Source organism: Brienomyrus brachyistius, chromosome 23 (assembly GCF_023856365.1).
Source record: "Brienomyrus brachyistius isolate T26 chromosome 23, BBRACH_0.4, whole genome shotgun sequence".
NCBI lineage: Eukaryota > Metazoa > Chordata > Actinopteri > Osteoglossiformes > Mormyridae > Brienomyrus > Brienomyrus brachyistius.
The window spans coordinates 11,580,515-11,604,240 of NC_064555.1; the positions used below are offsets into that span (position 1 = coordinate 11,580,515).

General features: G+C 44.7%; 1 protein-coding gene across 1 annotated transcript; it reads right to left on the minus strand.

Moving 5' to 3' along the window:
- Nucleotides 1–7,226: 7,226 nt before the first annotated feature.
- LOC125718979 (ephrin-A1-like) lies at nucleotides 7,227–18,625 on the minus strand. Its single transcript, XM_048993338.1, has 5 exons — nucleotides 18,347–18,625; nucleotides 10,276–10,571; nucleotides 10,001–10,066; nucleotides 9,562–9,624; nucleotides 7,227–8,572 (listed from the first exon to the last, which is right to left on the minus strand). The coding sequence occupies exons 1-5, from the start codon at nucleotides 18,514–18,516 to the stop codon at nucleotides 8,451–8,453; spliced, it is 717 nt and encodes a 238-aa protein (XP_048849295.1). The 5' UTR covers nucleotides 18,517–18,625; the 3' UTR covers nucleotides 7,227–8,450.
- Between the last annotated feature and the right edge of the window lie 5,101 nt (nucleotides 18,626–23,726).

Consider the following 23,726-nt stretch of genomic DNA (forward strand, 5'->3'; position numbering starts at 1 on the left):
CATAATCACCTGTTTTATGGCTGGAGGCTGCAACTTACTGCTGGGAGGGTGACATCATGCATTTCTCTTAGAACCTGTGACGTATGAATGGGGAGGTTAGGGATCAGGGTTAGATATGCAACTAAGGCGTGGAAAACTAGTGAAGAAGATGGCAAAATCCTATGCAGGACATCTACAAGCAATGTGTCTTCATGTGCAACAGCCTGACACATTGGCTCTGTAGTTAGTTGGTAGGATTAGGGTTTAAGGTTTTTTATTATTAATATTATTTTATATAATTAATCTTTGAAAATATTTGTATGCAGTTTGATATTTTACTAAATCGCTATGAAACCTAAATGTTCTGACTCTGTTCTTAATCTTCATGCCACTTTAGAAAGCTGAGGTTCAGCCCAGATGGGGCCCAAACCCACAATACTAGGCTTAGCAGCACACTGCCTTATTCTGGAGACCACACAGTTACGGACCGCTGGCTGTGCTCTTTTGTCTGTGCTCACATTCCCAAAGAGACTGCTGATGGCGAATAACACTTAAAATCAATCAGTGCCCAGCTGTCAAAAATGCCCTGTAGCAGGGTGTTTAACAAGCAATTCCTACATTCCTGGCTGTTGGAAATACAATAGGCTTGAGCTGCATGCTTTCAGTACGCCTGTGGGACAAAGTGGCCTGTTCCCATGGCAACATTTCTAGGCTTACTGCATTGGAACAGCGTGGGGGAGGTTCTTTTAGTTCCAGAGTCTCCTGCCCTGGTCTGGCTGAACTAGCGTTTGCTTCTAAATAACTGATTTAATTTTCTGTAAGATTGCAGCCACCAATTGATGACTTACAAATAAGCCAATAAATGCACATATTTAAAATGACTGTTATTCAGGCGTTATGCGCAGTTTCAATAAATCAGCCCCCCTGGGGTGAGCATCATTCATAGGCCCTAAATAACATTCGCATGTTTACACTCTAATTGCAGTCTAATCTCTTTACCTTTTCAGAAATGGCTTCATATTTTTTTTTTTCATATTTTTTTTCTTTGATGTTCTACAAAATAGAAGTGACAAGTAAGGCCAGCATGCCCAAGGCTCTTCAGTTTCAGTGTTGAAGGTTCTAGTCGTAGGTCAGCTGAGAGGACCAGGCAAAGAAATGCAGGTTTTGTAAAGGACCCAAACAAGCAGATGGAGACCTGCAGAGAGGAACGAGGACTGTCAAAGAAGGATAGAGGAGATCAGGAAATGAATGAAAGAGTCAGGTATAAATATTAAGTTTGACTGAATTACGGTATAAAAAGTGTATGAATGAACAGCTGACATGCAGAATACTGCAAACGTCAGCTTTCAAATGCTCCGTTACCTAACAGGGCCATTAGCTCTTTCTTAACTTGAACAACAATAACTGGAAATAAAAAAATCCCCCTAAATGTAATAGTTACTGATTCACCATTACACCCTTATTGCTGTTCACCCTATCTGTAATGTGCTACATTTAGATATATTCCAACTGATTTGCATCATTATAAAGATACTAGCTTTTATTTCAATGACTGTAGCTAGTGATTAAGGACAAAGAAGTGGTAGATAGAGAGGGGAAGCAGTGAGACGACGTTGGAAATGGAAGAAAGATGAGATCTCTGAGCTCGTGTTCCACAGGCACAATGACTCCCAGGTTATGTGACCCCCCCCCCCCCCCCCCCATTCATCGGCTGATGCAAGTTCAACATTTTTGTACAAGTAGTTTCAAGTAACTTTTTTCTTTAATAAAATGGTCTGAGGTTCTTCCTCTTGGTTCCTGAGTCTTGCTTGTTTCTTCTCCATGTAAATATCATCTATCAGAGCCATCTAACTAGGTGGTGAAGAGAGCGACATGTGTTCCCCTCATCATTGCAAATCATGAACTGCTTTTCTCAAAATTTGTGATTCTACTAGCAAAGTTCTGTATGCATTTTTGCATAAATTAGCAAAAAAAAAGTTCAGAATTAAGATTTTTAAACTACTGCCAGTGAAGAAAGAAACCTATGTAATGACTTTGTGTATTTATTCTTATGTCACATAAAAAAAAATATCACATTTCGGTTCTCATTTTTATTTCTACTCAATTTTATTTTTACTGTCATTATAAAAAGTTCTCTCCAGGAGCCGACACCTTATCGTGGTGGAAAGGTTTGCTTGTTTCAATGATCTCAGGAGCTATGTTCTCTGGGGAGTTATGCCCCTGGTAGGGTCACCCAAGGCAAACAGGTCCTGGGTGAGGAACCAGACAAAGTGCGGCTCACAAGACCCCTAATGAAGAAGAAAAATATTGGATCCAGGGTTTCTCTTGCCCGGATGTGGGTCACCGGGCCCACCCCCTGGAGCCATGCCTGAGGGTGGGGCTCGATGGCAAGCACCTGGTGGCCAGGCCTGCACCCATGGGGCCTGGTCAGGCACAGCTTGATCCCCCTCCAATGGGCTCACCACCTATAGGAGGGGCCATAGGGGTCGGGTGCAATGTGAGTTGGGCAGTGGCCAAAGGCGAGGACCTTGGCGGTCCGATCCTCAGCTGCAGGAGCTAGCTCTAGGGACATGGAATGTCACCTCTCTGATGGAGAAGGAGCCTGAGCTGGTGTGCGACGTTGTGAAGTTCCAACTAGATATAGTCGGGCTCACCTCGACGCACGGCTTGGGCTCTGGAACCAGTCTCCTTGAAGGAGGTTGGACCCTTTTACACTCTGGAGTTGCCCGTGGAGAGAGTGACTTATTGCCCCCTGGCTGGGCACCTGTACATTGAGGTTTACCTCATGTGGCTTCGGTGGTTGCTGAGGTGTGGGAGGAGTTTGGCAAGGTCATGGAAAATGACTTCCGGACAGCTTCAAGGAGGTTCTGGTCCACCATCCGGCGGCTCAGGGCGGGAAAGCAGTGCAACATCAACACTATTTATGATGGGGATGGGGTGCTGCTGACCTCAACTTGGGACGTCTTGGGTCGGTGGAGGGAATACTTTGAAGACCTCCTCTATCCCACCGACACGTCTTCCAACGTGGAAGCAGAGTATGGGGACTTGGGTGTGGACTCCCCTATCTCTGGGGCAGAGGTCGCTGAGGTGGTTAAAAAGCTCCTCTGTGGCCGGGCCCTGGGGGTGGATGAGATCCACCCAGAGTTCCTTAAGGCTCTGGATGCTGTGGGGCTGTCCTGGTTGACACGCATCTGCAGCATTGTGTGGACATCGGGGGCAGTGCCTCTGGACTGGCAAACCGGGGTGGTGGTTCCCCTCTTTAAGAAGGGGGACCGAAGGGTGTGCTCCAACTATAGAGGGATCGCACTCCTCAGCCTCCCTGGTAAGGTCTATTCAGGGATTCTGGAGAGGAGGGTCGGCCGGATTGTCGAACCTCGGATTCAGGAGGAGCAGTGTGGTTTTCGCCCTGGCCGTGGAATGTTGGACCAGCTCTATACTCTCCGCAGGGTTTTGGAGGGTTCATGGGAGTTTGCCCAACCAGGCTACATGTGTTTTGTGGACTTGGAGAAGGTATTCAACCGTGTCCCTAGGGGAGTCCTGTGGGGGGTGCTCTGGGAGTATGGGGTGCTGGGCTTCCTTTTAAGGGCTGTTCGTTCCCTGTATGACCGGTGCCAGAGTTTGGTCCGCATGGGCAGCAATAAGTCGGACTCGTTTCCGGTGAGGGTTGCCCTTTGTCACTGATTCTGTTCATAGTTTTTATGGACAGAATTTCTAGGCGCATCCAGGGCGTTGAGGGTGTCCGGTTTGGTGACCTCAGGATTAGGTCTCTGCTTTTTGCAGATGATTTGGTTCTGTTGGATTCATCGGACCGTGACCTTCAGCTCTCACTGGGACAGTTTGCAGTCGAGTGTGAAGCGGCTGAGATGAGAATCAGCACCTCCAAATCCGAGACCATGGTCCTCAGCCGGAAAAGGGTAGAATGCTCTCTCCGAGTTGGGGATGGGGTCCCCCCCTAAGTGGAGGAGTTTAAGTATTTTGGGGTCTTGTTCACGAGTGAGGGAATGATGGAATGGGAGATCGACAGGCAGATCGGTGCAGCGGTAGCAGTGATGCGGGTGCTGCATCAGCCTGTCATGGTGAAGAAAGAGCTGAGCCAAAAAGGCAAAGCTCTCGATTTACCAGTCGATCTACGTTCCTACCCTCACCTATGGTCACGAGCTGTGGGTAGTGACCGGAAGAACGAGATTGCGAGTGCAAGCAGCCAAAATGAGTTTCCTCTGCCGCGTGGCTGGGCTCTCCCTTAGAGATAGGGTGAGGAGCTTGGTCATTCGGGAGGGACTCCTCCTCTACATTAAGAGGAGCCAGATGAGGTGGCTTGGGCATCAAGGATTAGGATACCTCTTGGACGCCTACTAGGTGAGGTGTTCCGGCATGTCCCACTGGGAGGAGGCCCCGGCGAAGACCCAGGACACGTTGGAGGGACTATGTCTCTCGGCTGACCTGGGAACGCCTTGGGATTCCCCTGGAGGAGCTGGAAGAAGTGGCCGGTGAGAGGGAAGTCTGGGTTTCCCTGCTGAGACTGCTGCCCCTGTGACCCAACCTTGGATCAAGCGGGAGTTAATGGGTGGATGGATGGATGGATGGATTATGAAAAATGGCATTGTGAAATAAAAGCTACTTCGGAAAACCATCATTCCAAAATACATCAATGTGAAAAGTTGAACCTTGTCGTGAGATATCCACCCATCCATCCATTTTCTGAAACCTCTTGTCCTATTCAGGGTCGCAGGAGGTTTGGAGCCTATCCTGGAGTGTACAGGCAAAACACACACATGCACACACACAGAGTTCTGGAAAAAATTAAGAAACCATTTTATATATATATTTTTTTTTTTAAATCTGCATTCTTAAGTCTTGCTTTAATCCTTGTTCTGCTGGCAGAAGGCTACACTGCACAGCAGGATGCTTCTAGGCTCAAAGTTTCTAAGTCAGCAGTACACAAGAACAAGGTGAAGAAGGAGACACTGGTAATGACCAAATACCAGCCAGGTGGAGGGCAGAAGCGATTTTCTAATGCCAGGGATGGCTGCCAACTTATACAACAGGGTCTCATGAATTAGAGGATGACATAAATTGACCTTCAAAAAGAATGGGAAATGTGAAGTGGTGTGAAGTTCACTGCTATGACCCCTAGAAGCCCTTAAAGACCCATAAAGCAAAGAGGAAGCCTGTCATCAATGAGAAGCGGGGAAGAGCCAGGCTGGAATTTGCAATAACATGTATATTTAATTTTTAGTTTCACTAATTTTAGTGAAACTAAAAATGTTGCTGTGGTCTCAGTTTTTTCCAGAGCTGTATATAGGTATGCATATATGAATTCTGGTTTTGCTGGCAGAAGGTGAGATGGCAGGTTGCTTCCAGGTTCAAAATTTCTAAAACAGCAAAAGTACACAAGAACAAGATGAAGCAAGAGACACTGGGAACGACCAGAAACAAGTCAGGTAAAGGACGGACGCAAGAGATGACAGTTTATCATGAATCCCAAAAATGACATCCTAAACCCCTATCCAGCCCTAACCTTAACCATAAGTAGCTAAATAAAACACAAGCCTTTTGACTTATTTAGTTTTTTGATAATAGTCACAGTTTTTTATAAAGTTGAATTTTCCCTTGTGGGGACCGAAAAGGTGGTTCCCACAACATCAAAATAACAGGTTTTTATCTCTTTGTGGGGGCATGCACAATAAGCCAAATCATTATGACCATATGAATCAAATAAAATCTAGTAAAAACGGTGTGTGTCAAGATATGTTTGAGTGTACTCACACTAGGAGATACGTGCCAAGCCTGAGCATGTTTGAAGAAGTGGACCTGGGAATGGTTCATTTGGCACAATATGGATGCAGTGTGTGGTCCGACTATGGAACACAGACGTGACGTCATTGATGCAATTGGCACACACACTTATTCATATCTTTGGAGGGACCGACCATTTTTATAAAATTTAGGTTAACCTTGTAGGAACCTCCCTCAAGTATTAAGGTACAGGATTTATCACATTGTGGGGAAATCTGGTCCCCACAATGCAATAATTTGAAAAACATGCATGTACACTAAACATGAACTGGATCAGGAAGGAACAGATCGGGTAGGCTGTACAGATCTGGTAGTGACAAACACTTAACAAACATGGCAGTTAGAGGTGCAGCATTTTCTGTAAATGTCTGGAACAACTAGATGCAAAACACAAAAACTTAAGAGATTTTTGGTAAAATACCAGATATGTGCAGCATGACTAAATGAAAATCGCAGACTTGCATATGCAATAAATCTGTAAGTGGGCAGTGTGTCATTATGGCCAAAAAGACTTCAAATAAGCCACAAAATAAAGACATTAACCATAAACTCCATTGTGCTGTGCATAGCACTTTCTATCTTTTCACAGAATGTCTCACAGTGATGATGAAACCTTGCTCAGGCCCAGAATGTTAAGTACAGTGTGAGCACAGTTCAGCGAGGGAGTGGCAATTGAGCTCAGGCACAGTACAAGGTATCCGGGCCATGTATGAGTACACCCTTAGATACCCTTAGCTAACATTCGGTACTGGTCTTGAAGTTGACATGCTGAAAGCAGAGAAAAATGATCTTGACAAGGGCCAAATCATTATGGCTAGGTGACAACAAGGCTTGTGGGCTGCTCATGGTCAGCCCTAGTGAGCACATGTTCAGAGGAGGGAAAAACATATGAATGTGGCACAAATGGCAGATGATTTTCATGATAATCATGGGTGTAATGTGTCATGATAGGTGTGGGGGGTGGTGGTCATAATGTTTTGGGTCACTGTTGTCTATATATATATATATATATATATATATATATATATATATATATATATATATATATATATATATATATATATATATTTTTTTTTTTTTTTTTTTTTTTTTGAAAAAAGATATACTGCTGCTTGAAAATTCTTGCAAAAAATGCATCAATTTCTGTGATCACAGAATCATAAAATCCTGAACGACTAAACAGAAATGGCAAAAACTATGATCTGCATAAACTCAAACTTTAATTCAAGGCTTTCTAAAGCCTTCAAAAATTTTCACTTTGGCAGCTAAAAACTGCACAAGTATCACCATATTACTCACACTTTCATGAACTCCACATTTTAAACAGCACTTTAAATATGGCCTAGGATATGAAATTAACAAAAAAAAAAAATACAGAACCGATCTACACAGCTAAATTCTGTTTAACGCTGAGCAGAGGTTTGGTTTGAAGATAGACAAACAAAACTAAATTTTCATTTTTAATAAAAAAATTTATTTGCCAGTTTCACATTTAGTTCTATTTATCAAAACCCTTTCATATAATATTCTATGTACATATTTAACATCTTACATACAATTGTACAAGTTAGTAAGGAGCCCATGTATTCATGATCCCAGTCCAGTTTAACCCTGCTAATTTGTGTAACGTAGCACAGTGCCAATCTGCAAGTGTGTGTGCTGTGAAATGATTTTCCTGAAGGTTCATCAAGCAAAAACGAGGCCAGCTGCGCTTCACTCTAGTCACACAGCTCGTCTGCCTTTCCCCGTAAGAGCCCCAGTTCCCCCGTCCCTGGGGAAGGTCATTTCCTCTTCCTCAGAGGGCCTATCCTACATATCTTGTTCTTTACTGTGTATTTGAGCCAGTGAAAGTGCAACACCTTCATATGCTGTCTGTTCATTCTATATTCCATGCAGCAGCTGCCGATTGCTGGTCCATTCTGCAAAAGGATTACCCTCCCCCCCACCAAACTGCACGCTGCATTGAGTTACCTCACACTAGTTCTCAGTTAAACATATGCACCTAAAACACAGGACATGGAATTTACAAAGAAGACAGGAGGATTTTTCTTTGGAAAAGAAAATCGCTGGAAAGTCCTGCTCTACATTTAACTCAAGCACTGGAAAAAGCAGCCTATTATGAATATTCATCAGCAGGGCGACAGTCACAGTCGGTTCTAATTATGACAGTCATTGTAAGTGTCGATCATTAGGAATTTAAATACATTCCATGCTAAAATATGCATGAGCACAGTTACAGAATGGACTGCTGTGTGGATCAGAGGCAAGTCCAGAATTTTGTTCCAGTTTTTAACATCTCTCTGTGATAACTATTAATTTGTTTGGAAAAAGCTGGATTGTCGAACAAAGAAACAAACAAAAAAAATCCACTTCTTAAAAGTGACACAGGTAGACAGAAATATAGCTGTTCTATTAAGTCTATCAAAGCTTTTAAAAAAATTCATTCCAGTCCTTCACATACAAAGTTTGCCTTGTTCTTATTTTCTTTAAAAAAATAAATCTGTTTCCTTCCAGTGACCAGCAGTGGGGTATGAAACAGCCTTTAGATGCCTCGTGGATCACTGTCATTTTAGTTTGACCATTATGCATGGGGCCAGAGGGACCCATCTACTGTTCTTTGCCCCAAATTGGGCAGATTTGTAATCCATGAGCCCACAGGAGGAGTTCGTACTTCTTCACCGCAGTAGCAGCAATAGCAAGACAGACATTGATGTCAGGAAAGACGAAACAGCCACTGTCGCCACTCCGGAGCCAGCAGCCACACTCCTCTGCACCTCGGGCAGGACAATGGGCTCATCTGTGCAGGAAGGGAAAATGCAGCAACCGGCCACAGGAAAACATGAGCACAAAGGCAAACACTGATATGCAGTCCTATTGTTAGTGACACAATGTAAGTTGTTTTCAACAATTCATTTCACAGGTTTAGCATTTAGCATAAAGGGGTAGCCCATTGCAAGTACTTCAGATGTATATTCATTTAATATAGTTTTGAGAGCCTAATTCTAATAATCCAGAGTCTCCTATTGTTAGTTTGGGCAGCTTCAGAACAGTCTTCATAGCGTTCAAAGCACTTATAGGTAGAAAACATTGATGTACAGAGTTGATATCAAGGATCAGAACTGGGGCCGATTCAGGCATTTTTAGTTGATCGGTATCAGCTACCACAGCCCGATCCAAAGAACAATCTATTTAATTTCCCACGTCCACCTCATTTACATCAGTTGCGCAGACTGTCAGGTTCTGTCACATGCTACAGGAAACCTGAGGTACATGGCTAGAAAGTACAAACTATGGAGATGCCAGCCATGTGGAAATTCTTTACATTGGAACTGAAAGTAGCGGAAGAGCTACCTGCAATGTTTGCAATGCCATCCTTTTGAGTGAAGGAAGTAACCGTCTAATTAGGCAGAAACATCATATAAGGAAATACTGTGAAATGGCAAGGCTTACTCAGATGGAGAATGCACTGACACCCACTACATGTTCATGTGTATGGGACTGGGACTCTGAATCAGCAGACATAAATACTGAATGGATTGGACTAGAATACCAGAAAAGTGGATCAATACATGCCTAAGAGAAAATCAAAAAATAATGTTTGGTAGAATAAAAAAATTGTTTTGTAGTTTTTAGGCCTTTTGCACACTTGCACATCATTTGCACATCATGCCTTCAAAGTGCATAAAGGCTTTATTTTGTTGTGCAATACGAACACCTCTCCAGTTCATCCAAGAGCACACAGTGTTTCCAGAATATTACATAAAGGCCTAAATCTTGATGGCATACCTGCAGGCAGTCTGTTGGATGAGTTATGCACACCTCCGCCACCTGGCCTTGACTCCTGGGACCCTGGGGAGGAGGAGAGGTTGGATTTACAGAGAAACTCTATACACTCTTATCTGCACAAAAGACTGACTTTTCATATTTTTGCAGGAAGTTTATCCCAGATGTGGCATATAGCTTTCATTTAGGGTTTGGCTATTGAAGTCTCATGTGAAAAGCTGTAGGTAATTTAAAGATGGGAAATTCAACACGCAGTCAGCATTAGAATGGAATGATACCCCAAAACCAACGGCTCATATTTTTTCAGGGGACCTAAAATCAAAATTTACTTTACATAGTCAGGTGTAGAATTAGCATATAGAAAAAAGCCCCCTGTATAAACCCAGTTAAGGTCACATCTTGCATGCACTCCTTCATACGGACAGCACAGGCATGGTCTTACCGGCGGGGCCTGCAACATCCACCCGAAGCCTCAGGCAATTCGACCCATGGAGGTGCAGGGGCTTTGCTGTGGGGGGAGCAGGAGGCAGAAGCTCAGATGCACCCGTCAAGATGCTATCCTACTCTGAAATCTTTCTGGATCTGGGTAATGTACCAGTCTTTTAATCTGACACAAAATTCACTAAGTGAGTCAGTCCCAATTAAACCGATCCAGTGAGTCCAGTCCCTTAGTTAGCAGCCTCACAAACCGCCCCCTACCACATGCTGGACACTCACAGATATAGTAGTAGCTCTCGCCCTGTCGGAACTCCTTCCCCAGCGTGAAAGGCGTGTAGCGCTGGAACTTCTCAGAGAACCTCTCGGGTGCATGGGGCGCGAAGGGATGGGCGCACTCCCAGCGCAGCTGCTCGTAGGACTGTGGCCGACAGGCGTTATAGTCCCGCTGCTCCACCATGTAGAGCACATAGCGCTCGGCCTCCTGGGAAGGCAGCACGCCCAGCGGGTAGTGCGGGCACACGATGTCCAGGTAGTCATTGATGTGCACCTTCACTGTGTAATCGTCCCACTGGAATCTGAAATGAGGGAGGAGGGAAGAGAGACTACATTTAGCTCCATTTATAAGGGCCTGGCAGCACAGGAAGAGATGATTTCCCAACATTCGAAGTCTCGGAGGACTAAGGCACACACTGAGAAACAGAAAAACAGAGCCCCCCCCCCCCCAACATCTAGTCCATGACTTTGCTTCATGCCAGAGGGCGACTGGTGCCTCATTGATTCATTTTGCTCAGTGGTTTGGCCCGAGGCGTAACAGTAATCACAAGTACAGAGGAATCACCAAGTAAAACAGACGGGATCCGGCCGCTCTCTTCTCAAGGGCGAAGCGGCCTGCTCGGGAAATTGCTCTGCTGCTGAGGGAAACGTCACCCGGGTGCGAAGGGCCAGGCGAGGCGTCCCGCTCACACGCAACAAAGCCCACAATGATAAGGAGAAGACGACTCCCATTTTCTGGCCGGCATTGGCTTGGCTGACCCTGAGCCTCCTGTGGCCTCCCAGCCCCCATCCCGACACCCCATTAGCCTCAGCGACCTGCTGGAACAGCTCGCCGGAGAGAGATGTCTTATTCCCAGTTCCACTCCTCTGCCTCCGTTCAAGAAGATTAAAAGAAATGCCAGTAAACTCAAGGCAAACTCGCTGCTGTCCCCTGCCTTGCATGTACCCACACTGCCTTGCATGTACCCACACTGCCTTGCATGTACCCACACTGCCTTGCATGTACCCACACTGCCTTGCATGTACCCACACTGCCTCCGGCTTGTTGAAAAGCTTCTGCTCCCTGTAAAAGGAGGGATTTAAAGCTCAAACAGCCCTTCACCCCCCAGGCACTTTCCAGGGGCCATAAACAATCCCAGGGATCACCCCCCCACACGCACACACACTGAAATCTGTTTATGGTCTGATTCCACAAAAGGAGGTCAAAAGCTATATAATTAAACATAAAAGCCACTGCAGTTTCCCTACTGGGGGGTAATTCCATTGCCACACCCCTGCCCTCAAAGTTTGGGTATTAGGGAGAGAATTTTTAATAAAGAGTCTCAGATGACAGCATCATTTCAGCAGCATCATCTCTGAGGCCTGACTGTCTGCTAACATTAGATCTTCTCTGAGGCCTGACTCTCGGATGACATTAGCATTGTCTCTGATGCCTGAATCTGTCAATACTGGCATCACCAGTAAAACCAGCCAAACTCCGGGATGCCCAAATGACCTTAATTATAAACCATTGCTAAGAGCAGAGTCCCACTCTGCTGGTTACACCCCCTGCACGCTTGTCCTCCCTGCCCGGCCTTTCATGCTTGCCTGAGCTTAGCTCTGGCTTTCAGACCATGCTAATCTACAACATGTGTATATGAACCATCTGGAAGGTTAAGCGTAGTGGAGGAGAATCTGGCTGGGTGATATAAAGCTTACCCTGGGTGGGTATATGCGCATGCGTGTGTGTTTCCCGGGGGATTGGCTGCCAGTCATGTGAGAGCACTAATACAACGATGGCAGCCATGATGGATGTGTGGCATCACTGCCCGTGACCGAGGGCCTTCATATTCACCAGCCCAGCCCCCCCGTGTGTGTCCTTGTGGAATGCCTCAGCCCTTCACAGGGTCACGAGGGCAAGGAAACAAGCTGCAGTCTTACAGAGTCATCTGACAGATGAACACACACACACACACACACACGATAGACGCGCCACTGCACACAGCCTATCTCCATTCAGACGCTGCTCACAGGTCGGCTGCACTTCTATGTTACCACAAGCTCTGTTAAAATTAGTTTGTGTTCAAATCCTTTTGAAAAATAACTTAATCCTGTAACTGAAGGCAAAAAGTTAACATCTGCAGCACCTCCCTTCATGGGGGGTGGGGGGGTTACATGGGGCTCTGTGCTCCTCTATTCATTCCCACTGGACCCTGCATAATGAGGTTGGTGCTGTGTGAGAAGCATGCATCGTCACTGTCAGTGCATGGAGTGGGCTTGCTGGAGATCACTGTGAATGCATGAAGCAGGAGGAACCTGCCATCTATGCTCTCTTTCCAAATAACACCAGAGCCGTCTGCTGCTCTCATACTCTGCATTTTAACGTGAATTTGTGTGGGATTTGTCTGCCCACTAGGGGGCAGCAGTAACCTCCAAAAATATAGTGGGAATACACCAACCACGCTTTGCAGAAGCCACCGAACCACAAACTATCGGAAATGAGAGAGAGAGAAAGGCTGCAAGCAAAAACCCAACATATAAATGTAAATGAATCCAGTGTTTCTCACAAACAGAAGAAACTCTTACAAATTGCCATCATTCTACACACACACACATGACAAAAGAAAATGCTTATCAGCAACTTTACTGATGAATTAATAAATACAATTTAATGAAAGAAGGCAGGTACATAAGGATACTTAGGTGTAGGAAGAGTCCTGTGAGAGTCCTGTGAGAGGGAAGTGGGCCTCCCTAGACCAGGAGCGTGCAGCATCCCGGCGGCCAGCACACAGCGCGGACGCAGCACGCCGATCAGGGAATTGTTTACAACAGCGGCAAGACTCCTTGTTTTCCTGGGAAGCGTACAGCGACACCCCCACGTGTCCACACACGCCAAAATGCCCTCTGACACACCACAGCGAGCTCCTCTCTCACTGGCTGCTTCCCGTGCTGTTCAGTCTCCCTGCTACCATCTAATCTTAATCTTTCTACACAAGACAAAAGAAAATGACAGAGCTGAAGAAAGGATCGTTATCAGCTCAGATAAGAGAGACGTTCGGCGAGACTCACAAACACCTACAGAACAGCAGGCTTTACCGATTCCTTAATCTGTGTTTCTGCTCATTGCTGCAAAAGGATTATATGTAGCAGATCATAGAGTCTGGTGGGGGAGAAACTCAGGATAAGATCTGGAATGTTGAATGGGGGTGGAGTGGGATGGGGGGGATCAGATAATCGGGAGAAAAGGCAAGAATCCGTGTATCTTTTTAATCTGTCAGTCTGAAAAACAGTCAGAATCACAGGCCATGGTGAGGTGGCATGATAAACTGGGCGAACGGGGAAAATCCAGGGCGAGCCAGGAAAGCTACAGGAACATGATTAACGAGGCGGCAGGGAATGAAGAAAGAAAAAGGGAGCAAATATGTCAGTACAGTGCGAAAACGCAGGAATAAAGAGGAATGTGGAGACTGAGGTGGAGACTCTCTCTGAGCAGTGCTCTGCCTACAAGAGTAACACGCTAAAGCGAACGTGGACAGCAGTGCCGAGTTTCCATTTTTTGTCATTGCAAAGGTATCAGAAGAATATTCGATAGGGCTACAAATAACAGAACGAGTACTTTGATAAAAAAAAGACAAAAGTAAACCTTCCATTAGAGCCATCAAAGTCACTGGGCTCCTTTATCCACAGATTTGCTCTTACTGTCATTTATACTTAATAGTCTGCTTTCTGTTTGACTCATCATCATCAGAGACAGAAATGGAATTAGAGTAACTCAAGCCAGTGAACTGGAGCAAACCTGGAAGAACCAGTGCCTTCCAGAAAAACAGTCTGAACCTAAACTGCAGCCTAGAAAAGAGGCAGGAAGAGGTGGGGGGGAGTGGGGGGGGGGAGCAGGGGTGGGGTGAGGTGTGTAGAAACAGGTGTAGTCAGGGGTTTACTCACGCTACAGCCGGGGGGGGGGGGGAGCTGGGACTGAATGACTGACTCAGTGCTCACACACCCATGCATGGTGATAACTTGCACGGCACTGATATCTAATCACCTGGTTATCTACATTTGCACAACAGCGTACATTCTCGTGTGCGTCAGAGTAAGGCTATGCAATGCGGCCCGGGGCCGCTCCTGTCACCGCCGGCTCCGCAGCAGCATGAGAAATCCATCACTCATACACTTCATACTACGCAAACAGACCTGCAAGGGCCCCAGTGACACACACAGACCAACAAGCGCTGACAGGTAACGTGGAACTGGTTCAGGCTGACAGCCAGGCTCAGATACACCCAAAGTGGCCAGCTTGCTGAGGCAGGGAAAGTCTCAACCCATCAGACGTGAAGAGCCGCCCCGCGATAGATAGCACCCGTCTGTCCTCATGTCCTTCCAAACAAGACGCACCAGGTGAGGCAGCTCTTTATCCCACATGGGTTAATTAGGTCAAGCCTGTTTAGCTAGGATCAATAGCCAGTGTTCAATTAGCTGTACCACTCTAATTAAGTCACACACTGATTAATATTGACTTCAGAGACGAGGGGTGAGACATGCAGAGGGACCTGGAGGTGAGGTGGGATGGAACAGGGAGGTGGGGCGGAGCAGGGGGGTGGGGCCGAGGGGGCAGGTCAAGACAGTGGAAAATTCAAAATACTGCCCCTCCTTTGCAGGAGTTCTGGATTTGACTGTGATTTAGCAAAGAAATACAATTAAAAAAAAACTGCAGAACCCCTCCATGATGCGATGAGACCTGGACACTTGACTTAATTTCCCCTCCACTGTGGAGGATGAGAGGCTCTTATGTCAGCACTACAGACTGCAGAGCTACAGGTAGGGGACCTGCATGAGTGTTTGTATGTGCAGGATATCTAAGTGTTTCCTTGTGTCAGGGGAGGACTTATCATAAGGCACCTGGTCCCTGGTTCCATGAAGATAGAATTTATAGAAGTTTCATTTAAGGATACAACATTAAATAGTCATTTAAATGGGGTGCAGTGGTTAGCACTGTTGCCTCACACCTCTGGGACCCGGGTTCGAGTCTCCGCCTGGGTCACATGTGTGTGGAGTTTGCATGTTCTCCCCATGTTGTCGTGGGGTTTCCTCCGGGTACTCCGGTTTCCCCCCACAGTCCAAAGACATGCTGAGGCTTAGAATTACTAAATAGCCCATAGGTGTGCATGTGTGAATGACTGCTGTGTGAGTGTGCCCTGCGATGGGCTGGCCCCCTGTCCTGGGTTCTGGACTCCCTGTGACCCAGAAGGATAAGTGGTTTAGAAGATGGATGGATATATGATCATTTAAATGATTGTCTATCCTGAAAACTATGCAAATACCAGACTAAGTTACCCCCTGTCCCATAAGTAATGTAAGGACTATTCCTACTCTGACATTCCACGTTAGTCTAGTGGCAGGCGACCGCTTATTTTCCTGCCATGCGAACCAATACAAAGTAGCCTAAAAGAAAACAGCATAAAGATACAAGACTAACATTACATCTTCTGTGTCTTCGATACTATCCTACTAGAATGGTAGACAAATTGTGAAGATATGTGGAGAAAACACAATTAAACGAACATATGCAAAAATTCAAGACTAACCTTAGCCTCAGGGGTGCAGTAAGAATCAGGTCACCATAGCCTATGGCCACGGCAAAAGAGGGAACGGTTAAACTTCTTAAATTTGGCCGATCAATCCACCGGAGTGATACCTCCCCTCCCCCTGATCTGTGAATTTTAATGACAACACTCCAGCCCCCACCCTGATCAGTATGTTCTCCCTCTTCTTTCTCTTGTGGCTGTAAAAAAATAGCTCAAATAACCAACTTAGGGGGGCCCCTATCCATGTCAGTCTAGAACCCCAAGGGAAGTTAGACCCCCCCCCTGCCCTGCGTGCGTGTTGGCGTGTGTAAAGGTATGAGTCCTTGTGTACAGAGATACACACAAATGTGCACAAGCCCCTTTGGTTCTATGTGTCATGCATCCAGAACAGGTGTGATCATGCAGCCTAATCTGGGGAGGGGTGTTAATATTTACAGCAGCCATAAGGTAGATTTAACCTGCTGAAATGATTCTTACGGATTTGGTTATGCTAAAGGGACCCTGCCGGAATACAAGGCAGTGTAAAGGGGGCAGATGTTCAGCATAATCCCCGACTCCTAAGGCTCAGGGCTACACATCTCACTTTTGTTCCAGCTCAGTCCGTAATGATGTGATTGAAGTCATTATGTGGACAGCAAGTCCCCCTCACCTGCTGTTTAAGGTGTAAATGAATACCTAATTGAAAGGTGATCTGGCAGAGTCGTGGGCCCCCCAGGATATGGGGGCCCACCCTGGAGGTAAGGCCGGGGGGGGGCCGAGAGCAGGCAGACCAACTCCCAAGCCCAACACTGTGGCTCCTACATGGTCCACTTCAGATCTCAGAATGTGGGACTGCACTGCCAGTTCATTGCTGTGGGGCCAAGAGGTTCATCCTTTCTTTTGTCCCCTTTGTCCCATTGCCTCTGCTCACGCCCCCCCCCCCCCCAATCGGCATACTACAGAATGTACACAATAGACGTGGCCCCCAGGCAGTCTGGAGTCCAGGAGGCAGCAGAGCATGAGTGTCTGACAGAGTCACGCTGTGGGCCTTGTGTGGGCTGCTGCCCTGCTCAGTAACACCCTCTAATTACGCAATAACTCCCATCCGCTGCATATTTCCGTAAACAGCAGCCATTTCTCCATGTATTTCTGAGACTCCGGCTTCAACACTGCACTGGCAAAGAGGGCCGCTTGATCCTAAAGGTGACTTCCTATCTACAGTGAAATTGCCTGTCAACGCCCCCTCAGATGAGGGATGCCAGAGGTGACAAGCTTAATGTAGCTAATTAACAGCTAAGTGAACATATTAAGTTGGGTGACAAGCTAAACTGGCACCGTTCATGGGTTCTCCAAGTTTCATTGAGTGCCCATTGTCACTGGAAAAGCCGGAATGACAACCTACAGGTCTGAACTGACTCATGGTTCTATCATACAAATTATAATTTGTCTATCTTTACTCCTCAGCTATCAGCAATCAACTCTATACATTACACATTTATATGGTAGAACAAATCTCAAAAAGTTAAATGGTCATTCCTGTTTCTTAAGTCCAGCCTGCTAACCACTACGCCACCAGACGCTGTAGTGGCCATCCGCTGCTATTATTTGTAAGAACAATATACAACATATTACTTTGTAACGATACCAAGCACGCAAATCACAACAGTTTCATGTAACTGCGCTCAATGAGTACTTGCACCACATCCTAATTACAAGTCGCTAAGGCTCCTGCTGGGTGAAGAATACAACATTTAGAGAGACATGCTGAGCGAGTGTGTTTCTGTCAGTCTACTCATTATAGTCCCTATTTATAGGGAAATTTATGTGCGTATATTTACGTCCCATGCATGGACACCCCTCTACCCAAGACCTAGGTAATAAAACAAAATCTCGTTATGATAATCTTTAAGATACAGGAAATTACTTCTTGTATAACCACGGGTTAAAAAACAACGTGGACACTGAATGGGAATCAGTGATGGGATTATGCAATGATTTCGAACTAAAACGAAAACGTATGGCGTAAAACCCTGCCAGACTTCAGTCATGTTAGCAAAGTCACGGGTTACACCGAGATCTTATACTTATTCCCAAACTCGGGCATAATGGCTTGTGAGAACTCACATGAACTCCGCACGGGGCAGCACGTAAACAAAAGAAATTAAAAAACAAATCATGTCATATAATGCAATCTATGTGTGTGGGGGGCTTGTATTTGCAACATTGCGGGGACCAAATGTCCCCACAATTAACCTGTCACTTTTTATCTTGTGGGGTTACTTTTCTGGTTCCCACAATATAAACCTCAAATTTATAATAATCTGTGAATGCGATCAAAAAACCAAACATACCAAAAGGGGCTAAGGTTGGGATTAGGGTTTTCCCATATAAATGAATGGAGAGTCCCCACAAAGATAAGAATACAAACGTGTGTGTGTGTGTGACCGGAGGGTTGGGGGACGCAATACAACACTGTGATACTCCTGCAACGCAAACGCTATAACGTCGACACTTCGATAATACAAATAAATACTTACTTAGGATTTGAGCTGTTCCAGAAGACGCTGTGCCTCTCGGCCGATGTGCACCAGGCGCTCAAACACAGTACCATACTCATGAAGTACGCCAAATCCATTGCCGATTTGCGCAAAATTGTACCGTAAATGCAAAATATCTCGTGACGTTTATGTACGCTATTATAACTCATAAGTAACAACCTGCTGCAAAAAAAGACATAGAATGGTTTTAATATTAAACTGCTGCTGATCGGTAAGGACAAAGTAACACATCCAAAGAAACCGCAAACTGTTGGATTAAGTTATGAATGATTCATGTGCCAGTTGGCGGTTTTGTCTGACGGCGAGCAGACGGGACCACGCCCTTCCGCGACTGACAGCCAATGAAAACTAGCAACCGAAAGTAATTTGCGTATTATCAATTAACACGCGCCTCCCTAGTGAGCCATAAATCGAAAGTTTATTTTCTAGGTAAATTCTGAAAAGTGAATTTCATTTTGACATGATATAATTGTAGTTGTCGATTTTCCTTTTTTGCGCATAGTTTTCGTAGTTTGCTTGGACTGTTATCTTAGAAGCGCACATAAATTTCTAAAACAAATGCATGCATACTTAGAGAAAAAAGACTTTCTTTTGCCATATAGACAACAACCACAAAAATAAATTTAAAAAGCCCTGTATGAAATATAAAAAACATAACACTAGGCCAAATAGGCTACATAAAATGTATGATATAAGTAGAATAACAGTTTGTATCTACGTGCGTATTTTCCTTTTAATTTTTTTCATTTTTTAAACATGATGTATTTGGAAAGATTTTGTCCTAAAAACTGACCTTCCCTCGGTCTGAACGCAGCAGTCTGGCGTGGGTGTCCTACCATGACATTTACTGATTAACAACCCATTCGTGCCGTGAAGGATGTTTCTGCAGCACAATATGCACCACCTCCACTAATCGCTTTCTCACTCTTCGGCCACCGGAAAATTCAGCCGAGATGAACAGGATCTACCTGCAAACCATTCCGCAACTAATAATGCCGGCGACAAAGCTGTGAGCTATCATAACTTCCTATAGAAATATGTGTTAATAAGTGCCATTAGCGGAGCAGCATGTGGTGTGGTGGTTAAGGACACAGACGAGCAATCTGAAGGTTGTCAGCCTCATTCCCACACGGGGATCCGCTGTACCCTTGAGCGAGGTACTTAACCTGAACTATTTCGGCAAAAATCTCTAGTATAGTAAATGCGTCAAAATCACTAAGCCGCCAAATGTGAATCCTGCTTCTGCCCAGATGGGAATATAAACCCCACAGGATGTCATCGCTCTTGGGATTTCAGTTAGCTTTAGCGGATTCCCTTGCTGTAATTCATACAAATGTCAAAAAAGGTCTTCTCGCTCCTTCCATATATATATACACATCTACACCAGTTTTCGACTTGTCTTTCCATCAATTTTGGAGGGACCTTCAGTTGTCTGTAAAGACTGTTTACCCTCCTGCTGACTGATTCCTTACCAAATCAGTTTCACTCATTTCGGAATTTATGACTATGGACCTGTGTAAAATATACATTTTTTTGCTAACTCCAGCCTGGCTCTTCTCCACTTCTCATTCATGAAAGGCTTCTTCCTTGCTGGATGTGTCTTCAGTCCTGCTTCTAGGAGCATGTTATGAATTTTCCTAACAGTGCATTTCACACCACTTAATGTTTCCCATTAATTTTGTAGGTCACCTGAGGCCATCCTCTGATTTATGAGGCACTGCCGGATAAGTTGATGGTCATTCCTGGCATTAGAAAGTCACTTCTGCCCTCTACCTGGTTGGTTTTTGGTCATTAGCAGTGTCTCCTGCTTCATCTTGTTCTTGTTTACTGCTGTCGTAGAAACTTTGAAGGCTTCAAAGCAGCCTGCCTCACAGTGTAGCCTTATGCCAGCGGAACCTGGATAAACCACAGTTTTAAAATGCATTTTTTAAAAAAATATATAGACTTATTTCTTAATTTTTTTTCCAGAGCTGTATATTGGCCAATGCATGAATGTACATGTTACATCGAGGGGCTCCGGATACAGAATACAGAGCTTCCCCTAAAGCCTGGCTCTCAGTCTCTCTATAAGGCCTTTCGTTTTTTGGTGTAGTCGAACCTTTAATTAAAAAGCATTTTTGTTTTGACTGAGCTATTTCTAATACTAGGGGCACAATAAAAAAAATGTCAAAGATAAAGCATTGTTCAGATTCTACACTGAGTTCTGTCCTGTTGCTGGAAGGCTGATATAGATATCGATATTTTAATAAAATATCATACATTGAATTAGACTCTGTGAAATATCAATATATCAATGAACAGGAATTAATGAATAAGTGAACTAGACAATTGAAATGATTCAATTCATTTCATTTGTAACCTAATTAATTATTGATTAATAAAATGATGAAAACAAGTCATTGAAACACTTAAAACATGTTTACTTAACTTTACTTATTTATCTTTAACTTTTATTTCATCATAATCAGTCCACAAATTCACTTTAAAACATTCATTTCTAAACAAAGAAGCTCTTTTAACTTGTTTGATGGTATATTTGATTTGCATCTTTTGAATAATTTAATCATCTGCTCACCTATCCTTGGCCAGGACTCCTGTCTGAGAGCCTGACTGCCATTTTGTTTCTGCTCGGCTATATTCCCCAGACACTGTGGAGACAGGTGCTTACTGCCCTGGGCTGGGATTGGCTCTAATACAGCCTGCTGTCTTACTCCTTCAGAGGTACAATGTACTAAAATACTTGTGCAAATGGCATATAAAGGAATTATTGTTTTGAATCCTCTCCCCCATTCAGGGTCGTTGCTAAAAATTTTGTGCCCCATGAAAGCATGTCATACTGGGCCAATCCAGACCAATCCAGTTATTTACCAAATTATTTAAGGCCCCAGTCACTCTAGGGCCCTTGGAATCGTCCTAACTAGCCCCCCCCCCCCCCTTTACGGCACCTCTGCCCCCATTCCCTGGGACAGCAGCTACTCAAACAGCCCCAGCCTATAGCTTCAGCTGTGCCCCCCCCTGTGTATTTCTTGGTCAGGATAAGCTCAAATTGATCTTTGCATTTGTGTTCTGTGAAAAGCAATTTAGCAATTTGAAGAAGACAAAAATCACTCAGTGCTTTCAGAAGCTTATGGATGTTTGTTATAACAAGTGTGTCTCAAGCTGTTCTGTGCCCATCCTCACAGTGTTTTTATTCCTGTTATAATCAAACGCAGGTCTTGCACTGGAATTCTGGATAACACAATGAAATACATACATAAGGGCTTTCAGCTCTGCCTTGTGGTCAGTATTAAAATGGTAAATTACGGTAAAGTATAGTTAGTTTTATTTAATATTGCGATTTGTATTTCCAAGACATTTTCGGCTTTATTTGAGGATCGAAATAAACATTTTAATTAAGGTCTTTGTATTTGCTTGTTTTATCTCAATTCTGCATGCTGGCTATTTTCAACCAGCACTGCCACATCACCTGACAGCTAATCATGCCAACTGGCCCTAAAATAACAATACTGTGTGTTCATCAGATGCTCTGTGTTCCCAGGGTTCCTCAGGGGTTCTGTGCTCCTGGGTTCCTCAGATGCTCTGTGTTCCTGTGTTTCCTGATCTCTCTTCCTGAGATCCTCAAATGAAGTATGCAAAGGGATTTAATGCAACAATGGGTTTATGTGCTCAAAAGTTTTCTAAGACACCCTGTGCTTCTCTGGGTCTTCAGAGATTGTGTGGTCCAATGTGTTTCTAAGAGCTCCCGTGTTACAGAATGTTTGTCCATGGCTCTGTGTTCCAGAATGTTCCTTATGGCTCTATATTCTAGAGGGTTCCAAAATGGCCCTGTTCTCCAGTGACTTTCTGGGTTGTTCTGCACTCAATGAGTTCCTCTCAAAGCTTCTTATTACAGCAGATTCTGTCTTTTACAAACATGCAGATGGTGGAGAAGACAAGGACCGGGAAATATTATAAATATCAAAGAACAGAGTAAGTAAATGGTGAAACTGAAAGGGAATAATTAGAGGAGAGATAGAGGCAGGAGATGAAGAATTAAAGCAGAATAAATCAAAGAATGAGAAGCAGGAGAAGATAGATCAAGGAAAAGCGGTAAAGAGGAGGAATAAGGCTGGGGGAAGGAAAAAGTGACACAAGCCAGAGATGGATGGCATTGGAAAAGAAAAGGAACAAGAAAGGCATTATGGGGGATTCCACCTCAGTGAAAGAAGACAGGAGAGTGAGAGGCGAGCCTCTATCACTTGACAATGAAAGATGTGAGGCGGAGAAGGTGGAATGGGAGAGAGACGTGACAGGCAGCACAGGAACAAGACAAGTGACATTAATGAAGAGCAAAACAAAGCCGAGTGTATATGTAAGTGAAAGGCTGCTTATGCCAAAGAAGATTCTGGAAATCCCCCTTCACTTCCAAAATCCAGCTGGCCTTTGCGCTGGTTTCACGTCCTACAGTACATAAAGAGGCAGTAATGGCACATTCCCACTGATGGCAGCATTATCATGCAATAGATGCTGAGGATATTTGCAAGGTCAGCCCATCTTACATGACTCAGATTTACTGGTGCATGCTGTTGGTTACCGTGGTGACGTCCATGATGGCAGTTAAATCCGGGCAGGAAACAATAATTGAGTGGTTCTTCCCGCCAAGCTAATAACATCGTGTCGCTTCACCATTGCTGTGAATGGATTACTGAGCAGAACTCAATCATTCTATAAAGGCTAGTTTAGCATATGGTCTGCTATGTGGGAAGGGGGGGTGGGGGCAACATTTTTAACCCCCTTCCTCCCTGTGCCCTTCATTCAAAGAGGTAGTGAAAAGGTATTTTATAAAAAGATATTTACAGTAACTGCTTCCCTCCTATGTTCACTCCTGCTCCCCATTGCAGCTCCCTCCCTTCATTGTGACACGCTTCAGGAAACATATCCCTCACTGGGGGTACTAGGCCCCCCATTAGCATACAGGTGTCTAGTGTTGACCTTATGAAGTGACTGCGTGCCTAGTTTGTGTTGGGGGATCCAGCCTCAGGTGTGTTTAGTTATGACACTTTCACAAATCCATTCCATACCATTGATTTTTAAGTAGGAGGTTGGACTTTCAAGTTCCAAGTCATCAGGAATGCACATATATATAGTGATGTGCAATACATCTAATAATGTTTCATATTTTCCTTTAGATAATGCACACATATGAGTGCAGATCACCGGTTTCTCACTGCATTTCGACCAATCAGATGCGTGACCAGCTTGATTTTGTCGCTCTTTCAGCCCTGCTAGCTATTTCAGGGCGGGTATGGCTTGTATACTTAGCAATTAAAAACTGCCAATTTGCGGTACAGCTATGATACAGCTCAGTTCATGATGGCAG